This window comes from Stegodyphus dumicola, chromosome 8 (genome assembly GCF_044657685.1).
Source record: "Stegodyphus dumicola isolate Sdum_Otavi_A_Nest chromosome 8, ASM4465768v1".
Taxonomy (NCBI): Eukaryota; Metazoa; Arthropoda; class Arachnida; order Araneae; family Eresidae; genus Stegodyphus; species Stegodyphus dumicola.
This window is the reverse complement of record NC_140775.1, coordinates 138,007,312-138,020,485: the sequence shown is the minus strand read 5'-3', so window position 1 is coordinate 138,020,485 and position 13,174 is coordinate 138,007,312. Positions and strand designations below refer to the sequence as shown.

Here is a 13,174-nt window from a genome sequence, read left to right as displayed (position 1 = left end):
TCCATCGGACAGATGGACGTTGGCGTATAAGGCGTGAAACCTCTGAAAGGAACCACCCTGCAACCATTGCCGGAACGGTCCAAGCTGGAGGCGGGAGCATTATGGTCTGGGGAATGTTTTCCTCGCATTCTCTAGGTTCACTGATCATTGTGGAAGGCACAATGGATCAATACAAGTACGCATCTGTCCTTGCGGACCATGTTCACCCCTACATGCGCATTGTTTTTCCTCAGGATGATGGCATCTTCCAGCAGGACAATGCGATGCCATACAGCTGCCAGTGTACGTGCGTGGTTCGAAGAGCACCAGGATGAGTTTACCGTCCTCCCCTGGCCAGCAAACTCACCTGACTTAAACCCAATCGAGCATCTGTGGGACCATCTCGATCAAGTTGTTCGTGCCATGGATCCTCAACCGAGTAATCTAGCGCAGCTGGCCACGGCATTAGAGTCGGCATGGCTCAACATCCCAGAGAACACCTTCAGGGACCTATGTGACTCTCTTCCTGCACGTCTCGCAGCAGTCTGCTCTGCGAAAGGTGGATATTACAGCTTTTGACAGATGGTCACATTAATGTGACTGGACTGTGTATAATCCTACAATTCGAAACCATAAAAATTCTATTTGATTTATTTATTGAATAAATTGTTGCAAAATATCTGAAATTTGCAGAATTTTATAAAATAATGTAGCCATGACTGTGAATTTAATTTTACATCAAATATTTCGATAATTATACATGAGCAAATAAATGCTGCTAGAACATTTAGATGTTTAATCTAACATTAAACGATTATTTAATTCATTCTTTTTGCTTTATGTTAAATTATTGTTTATGAGTGATAACAGAAATTTAAAATTTTCAGTGAAAAAGGCATAGAAAAGTTAAAGTTGGCTATGAAGTTTTCAGACATCGAAAAGTGCAGAATTTGGTGCGGAAACAACAACAAAAAAAAAAAAAAACCAGCGATTTAAATTCTCCGATTCTTCAGATGAGTAAAAAAAGTAAACAAGTAAAAAACAGTAAAAAAGTACTATAGTAAAAAAGCTAGCAGAGCTGTGCTTGCCATTGCTACCAGAGTGCACACAAGGAAAATATTTTCAACCAGAATTTTCTGCATCTGTTTTAGCTAGTCCTCACTGCAAATCTGAGGACTAATACTCCAAAAGCAGGCTCATCAGAAAGACCCAATAAAGGTTTCGTACTGTTGCATTCCTGTACAGGTTCATGCAATTTGGAGTGATTAACGATGACACTTAATAAACACACAATGTATTTGCCAGTATTATTCAGGACATCTCCAAAAACATGTTTACAGTCGTCCAAAAACTGCGACAAGCACATTGAAACAATCAGCAACAGAGCCTTTAGGCTATAACAGTGAAGACAGCTTCACAGCAAAGTGCTAGAGTACAGCTCCCGACTAGGTTCAGTCTTCTCAGAACTCGACGTACTGTCGAGATTCTCGACACTACAACTCGCGATGCACTCCACAATAAGCACTAGAATACAGCTTCTGACTCAGTTCAATCGTTCTTGGAGCTCAACACACTCCAAGATAAGACTCGATGATGCACTAACTCGCGATACATTAAGAGACTCTCTCTACGCACTCCCCAATCAACTCAATACTAGACTGAAAATCAACTCGATAGACTCGAGATACTACTGCTACTCCGCATACAGGCAGGGTTTATATAGCTTTTAGCATGCATTCGAGAACATTCTAAGTCAAACCAGTAAGAACTCGTTCTAAATGGTTCTCCATCCGTCTACGGCATATTGCCAATTTCGCTGAAAGATGTTGCCAAATGGGTGATTTCTCGCCAAATCTAGCAAATCCTAAACCTGCTTTGTGGGAAATCTATCTTACCGCAGCTGGAAATTTTTTAACAGTAACTTTCTGAATTTGCCAATAGTCAATTTTTTAAAAGTGTTCTGTTTTCAGGTTTTTAGAATAATTATGTAATAAAGACACAATAACACGCCGAATAAATACTAATTCAGAAGTCAAACAACAAAAATCAGCGTTATATTTACAAAATTTTCACAGTAAACAGTCACTGTGAAAATTTTGTAAATATAACGCTGATTTTTGTTGTTTGACTTCTGAATTAAATATGTAATACCCTGACCTTTTCTCTTCCGCAGAACTTCAACATCTAATCTTAAAAAATTTAAATTCTTTATCAAGTAGATTACAAATAATGCAAGAAAAGGTGGAGTTGCTGAAAACTCCTAACTGTGCAATCAACCGAAAAATTCAGAATTAAATATATTCCAATTAAAAACTGAATTAGAACTTCAATTTTTAGAGAGAATGTTTCTCAACAACATAGGTCCTGTGGTATTGTAAAATAATATTTTACATTAATCCTAATAGTTTTTTTTTTTTATTTATTTATTTTATTTTGTTTACTTTTTGCACACATTTTCATTTTATAAAGTAATTTCTGTTACGTTTTTGCTTAAATGAAATTTTCTATTTCAGTATTATCTTATTTTCTTTACATAAAAACTAACTGCATAAAATGTACTAAAATACAAATATGGAACTCAAAGCAATGAAAACGTTATGATTTTATAAATAAGTTTCCATTACATTTGCATTTTATTTTGAGGAAAGTTAGATTTCTTGAGTGTTCTGTGAAGTTGAAATAATTTTCTTAAATGATAGAATAAGAAATCTTGTTGGTTATGCATTTATAGATTAAAGTCAATTTTTATTTATATATTTATTTATTTAGGTCAATGAATTGAAACATATTAATGTTAAAGGAGACTAACGTAAACATATTAATAGTAATCATAACAAATATTTTGAAGTGATGTCGGACACGCTAGCCGAAGAGTACAGTTGGGTAAGTGAAAAAAAAAGGGGGGCATTTAAATCCCTGAAGTTATCATAGGTTATTTTACATAAGTCAACATTTATAAATATATTTTTATGTACATCATCATTTACAAAATATCTTGATAATTTACATTACGTATAATATGAAATCTGCCAAATTAAGTCACACCCAGCACCCGTAGCTCTCAGCCTGAGTCAAATCTTAATTATTCAAAAAATCGAATAAAATAAGACCAGACTTCCATGAATAGTGCATAGTGCTACTAAATGCATATGTGACCATCCCAGAAGAAATAAAGCAGGTAGATATTAGCATCTGGAAAGATATCCCAATGCATGAAGGAAGAGTAATATATTTAGTGTATGAACCTGTTATGTCAAGAAGACTTTAAATGAATTAGAAGACAACATAAAATAGCAGTTTTATCTGATCGCAAATGTTTAAAATGTTATTTAAAATGTCTAACTTTTTTTTATTCTTAAAATGATGTTTAATCCTCATTTGTTCTGCTATTTAATTTTTATGATGTATTGTTACTTAGTTTGTTATCTATCCATTTGTCAGTAATTGAGCTGAATTAAGTAAAGCTTTGTTCTTTTACATTATATTTTACCGCTCGATCAGGCCGACTGCCGTACCAAAGCACTCGGGTTCGAATCTCGAAAAAGGTTCGGGGGTTGTAAATGCATAGTGTCTGTGCATCATGGGGGCACCCAAAATATGCTGCAAGCCGAAAAGTTCTTTCAAGAAGCTGATCGTAGGGAAAGAGAACTTGAAAATCCTTGGACTCGTCCTCCGTGTGATAGTTGCATCGCAAAAATGTTATGGTTTTTAATTAATTGACTTTCTGTTTAAATATGCAGTAATTATAATTAAAAATTCACAAGTAAATTTTCCATTTAATGTATTTTTTAGAGATAGTGCAAACTCATCTCCCTGCAACAATTGAAAAGAACGGTGCTACTATAACAGTTAATCTCAAAAAGGTTGGTGGGTGGTAAATGTATAGTGTCTGTGCAGCATGGGGGCACCCAAAATATGCTGCAACAAAGTTGCTACTACACTCATGTCCATAAATTAAGGATAATTCGGAGTCAGGCGGAAATCGAACTCTAAAATATACTAAAATATCACCTGTAACATCACTACACACATCTTCAAGAATCATATGCAAATTTTAGGAAGTAACCAGATGACACCGATGGTACTTCACAATGACGAGAATGTAAGAAAGTGATATATAACGAATACAGGCAAAGAAGTAAAATTGTTCGCAGGCACTTTATAAGCATTTCAGTGCAATAACCAAATAGTTCGCAGGGGCTTTATAAGCATTTCAGTGCAATAACCGACAAAGGACGCATTTGGATGATTTTTTACGTGGTAGAATTATCGGCCGTCTGGAATGTGGGCGTACCCAACTGGAAGTATCAGACAAACTTGGAATTGCCCAGAGTGTCATCTCCAGGCTTTGGCAACGATTCCCAGATGATGGTAATGTGAGTAGACGTTACAGCACAGGTCGCCCCAGAGTTACAGCGCCGAATAAGGACCGGTATTTGGCAGTTACTGCCAAAACAAACAGGTGGAGCACAGCCTGAGACCTGCCTCGTCAGCTCTCTTCAGCCACTGGTACGACAATTTCAAGGCAGACCGTGTACAGACGCTTAGGGCAGATTGGTTTATATGTTCGTAGACCTGTCAGATGCGTTCCACTTACTGCAACTCACTGTCGCCTGCGGTTAGCCTGGAGTAGAGAGCATGCACTGTGGACACCGCAACAGTGGGCTTGTGTGATGTTTTCCGACGAGTCCAGGTTTAGCTTGCAGTCTGATTCTCGCCGGACTTTCATATGGAGAGCTCCAGGTATTCGTTACCACCAAGAAAGCATCATTGAACGACACCGTTACGGTGGTGTAGGAGTGCTCGTTTGGGGTGGAATTATTCTGGGTTCCAGAACTGACCTTCATGTTCAAATTGGAATCATGACAAGCCATATCTATCGGGACGTCATTCTGGAACAACATGTACATTTGTTTCGGGTTGCCATGGGCACACAATTTGTTTATGGATGACAACGCCAGTCCTCACCGTGCAAATATCGTAAGCGAATGCCTTCAATCGGAGGATATCACCCGTACAGACTGGCCAGCATTCTCACCAGACTTGAACCAGTAGAACACGTGTGGGACATGCTTGGCCGACGAGTTGCAGCCCGTCAACCTCCTTCTACATGTCTACCGGAACTTCGGAGTGCATTGCTTTTTGAGTGATGTAATATCCCCCAAGATCAGATCGATAATTTGATACTCAGATGCCTAGGCGTTGTACGGACTGTATTGCATCGTCTGGGAGACATACAATGTATTAACAATCAAACCAACCATGTAATATTGGTTTTTTGTAAATAAGTTTTTTTTTTTTTTTGGTAATTTGCTCCAGGGAGAAAAAAAATCGCTAATTTTTTTAATAATATCAAACATGTAGCATCTGTTTTTGCTCTTTACCTTTTGTTTAATAAATAAGCTTTACAAATAAGTCAAATTTGTTTTGCTTCTAACTTTTCCTTTGCCTGATTTTGCATTATTCTTAATTTATGGACATGAGTGTATAACAGCGAGTACTTTTGTGTACAGAAGCTGTCTTGAAAGCTTAGAATCTAAAATTTTAAGTTTGTATTTGTTTTTACTGAATTGTAAGTATTATAAATTCATATGTTTGGAAGCGTCCGAGTTTCAAAAATAATAAAAGTATAAATGATAAATAATAAAGCTTCAAAATTGTAAATCAAACAATCATCAAAATGTTTAGTACCTATTTAAAAATTTGGAGCTTTCTTTCAATTTTAAAGTAATTTAAAATTTAATAAATAGCTTTAAAACTCTTGCCAGTCACTGCTCATCTCAATGCATATAATAGCATTATAATTTTTTATAATAATAATGCATATTTTGTTTAATTTCATGAGGCTGAAGGAGACATTGTAAACTTATATTATGAATACGAGTCATATTTTGTAAAATTCGATGAAAGGCCATTCGAAAAACATGTATACATTGACAGAATTGCCGATATAAATAAAATATGTTATTAACAATATTAACTTCTTATTAATTAAGAAAAGGCTGCATTAAATATATTAAAAGGATCTTTTAAAATTTTTGCAGGAAATGAATTTAAGTTTCTCTTAAGTGAATGGATATTTTTATATCTTTATTACCGTATTTGCAGGCGCATAAGGCACATCCCCCTTTTTTTATACACATTTCATTATAATGAATTTACAGTATTTTAAATATAAATACAAAGTAATACTTTATACCCACAATTCATCTGGGGAAGAGCTTTTAATTTTCTTCATCAAAACCTAAACACTCATCACCATAGCTAAATGAAAAGTCACTTGAAACCTCTCCTAAATCAGCATTCGAGTCCTCATACAACAGATTGTCCTCTGTACCATCCAGTGTATTAATAATGCCACACTTCATACATGATTTAACCTCTGCCTCTGTTTTCACAGCATCCCAAGATGCTTTGACCCATTCACAAACTTTCCAAATGTTAGGCCTTCCCCTTCTTCTTGATGGTGTAACCTCAAAATTTGAAGCCTGCATCCAGCTTGCATGCTTTGTTACAGCAATTTCAACGTTGTTTTTGAACCATAATTTGCCAACAAACTTAAGAAACACCAAACAGTTGAAATTTTCCACACTTAAAAGTCGTTCGCAAAAATTGCAGTTTTCATGCCAGATGCACATTTACTAAGCTCTCCGTAACTGTAATATTCCCACACATCGCAAGGAAACAAGAAAAAAATCACATAACTCCAAAAAAAGAGGAAATTTCCAGAAATTAATGCAATCAAAAACTGAGTATCGACATACAAGATGCACCTCCTTTTTTTCCCGACTTATTTTCAAAGAAAAAAAGTGCGTCTTATACACTAGAAAATTTGCTATTTAAAACTTTCTTACATTTATTGGAAAACAAATTGTTTTATATGCTTAATTTCATTCACATAACTATGCTCACTGTAGTTATTGGCTATACTAAATATTTGAATGAAGAAATGTAAGTTTTATTTGCACAAAAACTATTAGCATATGTTTTATAGCAATACACGCAAGTACACAAAAGTGATACACAAAAACTATGAGCATATAGTTTTATAGCAATTTATGAGAGCAAAGTTTTACATAAAAATGTAAATTAATCATAAACGCATCTGTTATATAATTTCAATACAATGAGATATAACAATAATCACTGAGGAAATCTGATATGATTGTGATGACTATATTCAATAATTAAAAAATTCCAAAGATTCCAGTAAGATTTTAATAACTGGAAGAGTAACTTCTTACTGGATCAATAAAACGCTTTTCTGCTGTTATCAGTTTTACTGGAGGAGATGTCTGAAATACTGCTATTGCGACATTATACTGATTAAACTAATGTAACACTGTGCGACACCCACACAGATCTTTAAAGCAGCAATTCTCAACAGGTGGTACACAAGATAAAAAATAGGTGGTAGGCAAAGAAACAAAGTTCAAAAATTCTATGAAGAAAAAAAGAACAATTGTTAGAAAATTCCTGTGATTGCACTTCCACTGAAGATTTCATAAATAACAACTTTTGGCTACACCGTAAAAAAGAATTTAAAGGCATTTCAAATAAAGCTAAATTTTTATTGCCTTTTCGCACAACCTATTTGTGTGAACAAGGATTTTCTTCCATGTTTTATTTGAAAAATAAATACAGAATAAAATTAAAAGTGGATCACACTTAAAGCTAAGTGAAATAAGGCCAGACAAAGAAATTGATCTCTCTTAAACAGGCCCAAATTTTACACTAAATTTAAGTATATAACTTAAATTTTGATAATTAAAATGGTAACCAATTCTTAATTAATATTTTTTATGTGTGCCTATTTAATACAGATAGCCAATAGCTTGTGCAAATGGCAAAACGTTTATTTTTTCTATTTATATTGAGAAACTGAATAAGTATTATAAAATGTACAATAATTATACTGGTTGTACTAAGGTTTTTAAATTTTTGTTTAGATGGTATGTGTTAGTCAAAAGGTTGAGAACCGCTGCTTTAAAGCAATTAAATTTATGTCACTTTGTGAAGTTATACAAAAGTCGCAGTGTGACATTAACATCATTATCGCAGCATGACTTTACTACCATACTCAAAGACAAAGAAGCAACAATAACAAAAAAAGAAGCCAAGAGAAAAAATTGGTATCTTACCTCTCAGCCTCCACATCCACAGGGCTTGTTTGCTCACATCCTCTTCTTGGGCGCTTCGCATTCCTATAATAAACAAAAATAGGTACAATTTTATTACCGAGACCATAATAAACCACAGTGACAGTACATGCATAAAAGCACCAAACTTGGCACACACATCCATTTAAATCATAAATTGACATCACATAAATTTAGATACTTCTAAATGCAAGTGAATTATGACTGCACATAAATTTAGATACCTCTAAATTTTAATTTACCACTGAAATACTGGTATACTTTTTAAACTTTTTAAAAGTGCATCGAATCTATCTATTTAGAAATTGCCAGAGATGAAAAATTTGCAATAAAATTTTGACAAAGAAAAGGCATCATTCATGATTGTGTGTGATTATGACAAAGCCTCAAGGGCTATCTGCCTGTGCCTTTGTGGAGCACTTTCTAAGGGAAACTGGCTCGTATACACGTTACACATGGGGAAAACCACGAAAACGCCCAGCCCGTTCCTGGGATTCGAACCTCGGACCGACTGTTCGGCGACTCCACCGCTCGGCCGCTGGTGGGCCTCATTCGTGATAGAAAATTAGGCTTAAACTATAGTCCAAGAACCATGAAATGAAACCATTTCATCGATAACTCAACAACTAAATGGCACCTTTAATCTTCTAGGTGTATCTATGGATTATTTCGTATTGAAAGATGGCTTTCCAAATCACGACACGCAGAATATTCTTGTCAGATTTTGATAAATACGAAATGGTTTCGAATGAATGCGGCAACTGGCAGTAGGGAAATAGCAATCAATAGAGAAAGATGTTACAGCGCGAGGTTCATAAATAAAAACCTCGTATCCAGCCACACTATCTGCCGACCTGTAGGCGATTTTCGTGCCGAAACCGAAAAATACTAAGAAGCCTTCGACCGAAAGCTTTGTGTATGCAAAAAGTTTGTGAAACAAAATTTCTTCTATAAAATAAAATGCAATTTGCACTGAACCCATGAATTACTTTTAAAGAAATTAATATCACCTAATTTACAAATAATTTCTTTTAGCATGGAATAAATACTTAAACAGGTATCTTACAATTACATGAAATAACGTAATCTTTAAAGGCATTGATGTATACAATATAAATATTTGCTTGTTATTTTATGAAATAACAGTGTCTGGGAAGCCCACTCAAATATCCTGTAGAATTTTAACAAATTATTTTATAGGATACAAATATGCATCTGTTTTTTTATGAAATATGTGAAATTCATGCAAATAAAATTAAGGATTATGAAATTTATTTTAATATAAATAACTCTGCAAAAAGAAATATTCAGGAGACTTTATTCCCCTTATTTTCCTATTATTGTCATCATAAAAAAATAATAGCATTTATCTTAAAGATAATTAGCTTATTTAAAAAATACAATCTGTAAGCACTTTCTTTAACTCGATATAAGATCCATTTATTTTAAATACTTTTCTAAAACTTTTTATAAAAAATAAGAAAATAATGTAAGCACAAACCTTGTGGTTGAAAAGTTATGCAAACCTTGGGTTCAGTACCCCTCAAATAAATAATGAAAACAATCTCAGATTTTATAGGATAAAAATTAGGTCCAAACAGGCAATTTTTTTCATTTACAGACAATCATTAGATGTTTGGGCTAATGCTACTTTGGACTAAAAGTATTTAAAAGCTACAATTTCAGACAGACTGTCTTGCACACTTAAAATACAAATGTTTTATTAATTACACTGCTTGCCTTAAAAATATGTTTCTTAATCAAAAATTTGCTAAATTTTTATAAAACATAAACTAATACTTATAAAAGAGCCTGAGGCAATTTGTTACAATTAATTAAATTGTTCAACGTTGTTTAATTAATTGTTTAGGCGGTCAGAGCCGGAACAGCTAATGAAGTTTATGAGACTGTGATATTACTTTCGGTTTTGTGAAATGAAGAATTACATAGGATACTTTCAGATTGAAGTTCTGTAGAAACAAAAAAGTAAGTACCATCCCTCTTTCTGAAGCTCTTTATTTGTTTATTGACTTTTGGTAATTAAAAGGTCACTAAAGGAGATATCAGCGAAAAAACATACATTGAAAACAAAGTTAAAACAAAACGTTGCCGACAAAAATATCCAAAGAAGTGATTTGGAAGTGCTGAAGAATAAGTTTAAAGTGTTCGAGACAAAGATAAATTCCAATTTCGATTCTTTGTTCGGGTTATGTATTGAAGAAAGTGCAGTCAAAAGTCTTTAATCCGGACATCCATAATCCGGAATGATCTATAATCCGGACCTCAAAGCTACAAATTTTCCGCGCATGCGTTTACGCATATGCATAATACGTTTACGCATGCGCGTTTAATGTATAACGGACGGTATAAGCTAAGCTAAAATAATCTATTTCAGTTAATGTTGCAGATTGTGTTGTTCCTTAATCTTCTAATTGGATACGGCTTATTATTTTCTTTTAGACTATTAGAGCAATTTAATAAAAGTAAGTTGGAACTTTCGATTATGTCAAACACAATTTCCGATACTGGAGCTGCAAAGAATCTACAAAGGGAAAGCATGTTTCGATGTCCATCAAACAAAAAGTGGAATTGCTGCAAAAAATGGATAAAGGCATATCCTTTGTTTCTCTAACCATTCCAAAATCTGTTTATCAATTTCAAGCTGCTCTGCGGGGGGGGACGTCACGGCGTGCAATGAACTGGAAATTGATCTCTCAGCACTATCCTCATCTTCATGGCAGATGTTTTTATTTTAATCGGCTTATAATTCCTTATTAAATGTAGTATTTCATCTCGATTTGCTCCCTCTTTGATATGATTTAAATCAAATTCCTCGTCATTATAAATATCACGAATACACATCAAATAGTTTTCTGGTTGCAATTTTCTAATTTCTATGCATAATGTATGCTTTACGCATGCGCGGGTTGAAAGAAATGTTTAATAAAGTAAACAAATAAATATTAAGATTTTTTTGTAAATTTTGATACCCTTTAGATCATAATTGCTCTTTATTTCATAAATTACGGTTTTATATTTTTAATTTTATAATTTATGCATGCCATTTTACCAGATTTAAACTGATGATCTATAATCCGGGAAAACCGATAATCTGGAATCGCTGAAGTCCTGACAAGTCCGGATTAAAGACTTTTGATTGTATTGATGCTTATGTAAAAGAGAAAGAAGAGATTGACGATATTGCCTTAGATGTAGAAGTCGAATTAAATCGTAAATTAGCTAAGCTTTCCAAAGAAATTGAATAGGAACCTTTGGTTTTCACGAATGCTTAGGTCAATGTTAAATTATCCAAAATTATTTTGCCAACGTTTTCGGGTAACTTACACGAGTAGCTTTCACTTAAAGATATTTTTTAGCCAGTGTTGATTCAAATCCTAATTTAACAGATGTGGTCAAATTACAGTACTTAAAATCTGCGCTAAGAGGAGATGCTAATCGTATTGTTCAGTCAATATCCATAGTTGACTCTAATTATAAATTAGCCTTTTCATTACTAGAAGAAAGGTTCTCTAATCACCACGAACAAGTGTATGTTCATCTGAAACGATTTATGAATATGCATCCTACGCAAAATGAGTCTGCGTCAGCAACATTAAATGTAATTGACATTTAGAGACTCTTTCACTGAACTGTGTTATCTTCAGTACAGTGGCTTTGTTTTGTATTAGCTGAGAAATACTTGGCGACAGAGCAGAATCTTGTCTAATAGCGCATGCGCCACTAGAATCGCCGCTGAAATATATTTTCGATAAACTTGATTCTTGTTGTACACATTCGGAGTTGCGAATCATATGTTACTCTGTAAGAAAGAAAGCTAGCGCTAGACTGTCGCCATGGAAAATAAATGTATTGAAAGTAAAAGTGTTATTTTCTGTAATGTGTGTGTGGTGTTATTTTATTGCGATATATAGCTATTGACGAGAAATAGAATAATTCAATTCACCAAACACACTTGAATTGAATTATTCTATTTCTCATGAATAGCTATATATCACAATAAAATAACACCACACACATTACAGAAAATAACACTTTTACTTTCAATACATTTATTTACCATAGTGACACTCTGGCACTACGTTTCTTTCTTACAGCGTAACATACGAATCGCAACTCCGAATGTACGTTTTTCTGCTCATATCTCCTTTAGTGACATTTTAATAAGCAAAAGTCAATAAACAAATAAAGAGCTTCAGAAAGGGGGAGGGTACTTAAACTTTTGTTTCTACAGAACTTCAATCTGAAAGTATCCTAGTAATCCTTCGTTTCACAAAACCAAAAGTAATATCACAGTCTCATAACCTTCATTAGCTGTTCCGGCTCTGACTTACTGAGTTGGATCTTTTAATTTCTTATTTAACTACTTTTATTAAATTTCAGTTTACAATATAAAATTAGTTAAATTTTTACAAAATGTAAAATAATTACACTGCTCACTTTAAAACTATGATTTTTAATCAAAAATTTGTTAAATTTCTACAAAGTATAAAATAGATAATAAAAATATGTTAATTCCAAATTCAGGCTTCCAAGTGCCTATATGTTCGGGTGGAGGACTATGTTATCCAAAATTTAATGACTATAGGCAACATTGTTTTTCAACAATGCGTAAACATACATATGTTCATGCAAATTATCATTATTTAGTTTCATGAAATATGATACAGGGTGATAATATTTGGTGACAACAATTAGAAAAGTGCTTCGGACATTTAAAGTGATTTGACACAAAATGCCATTTTGAAACTAATAGCCCTTCTGGGGTAATTCACATTTGTGCTTTAGAAAAAAATATAAAATTAAAAATATTAAAATAAAAGCTGAAAGATTTCAAATTTTATATTACACCCAAAGGGAATTCTTTTAATGTTTTGTGTGTTACCTTTAATTCTCAAATAGCCTGTTCTTCGTACATAAATCACATAAAATTCAAGTAAACAGCTATATAAAAAAAATATTTAAAAAAGGCCTATCTTCAAAATTTCCAATAGCCTTGCGTGCTAGAGGTAAAGAAA

General features: G+C 33.6%; 1 protein-coding gene and 1 long non-coding RNA gene across 23 annotated transcripts in view; one reads left to right on the top strand and one right to left on the bottom strand.

Moving 5' to 3' along the window:
• The window catches only part of LOC146995974 (uncharacterized), a 224,754-nt gene that overhangs the window by 138,503 nt on the left and 73,077 nt on the right, over window positions 1–13,174 (bottom strand). For 13 of the 18 annotated variants that reach the window (XR_015042736.1, XR_015042740.1, XR_015042739.1 and 10 more), the window contains one exon: window positions 8,121–8,183. The exons of the other annotated variants lie outside the window; for them this stretch is intronic. Coding sequence is in view for 1 of the 13 variants with exons in the window: in XM_085822491.1 (XP_085678617.1) it covers window positions 8,121–8,183 (63 nt within the window). In the remaining 12 variants the exon portion in view is untranslated. The remainder of the gene's footprint in view (window positions 1–8,120; window positions 8,184–13,174) is intronic. 18 annotated transcript variants of the gene reach the window in all.
• Window positions 1–13,174, top strand: part of LOC146995975 (uncharacterized) — a 91,586-nt gene that overhangs the window by 16,605 nt on the left and 61,807 nt on the right. Inside the window, exon 4 of one of the 5 annotated variants that reach the window (XR_015042748.1) lies at window positions 3,481–3,689. The exons of the other annotated variants lie outside the window; for them this stretch is intronic. This is a non-coding gene — a long non-coding RNA (uncharacterized LOC146995975). Of the gene's footprint in view, window positions 1–3,480; window positions 3,690–13,174 lie in introns of those variants that run through there. 5 annotated transcript variants of the gene reach the window in all.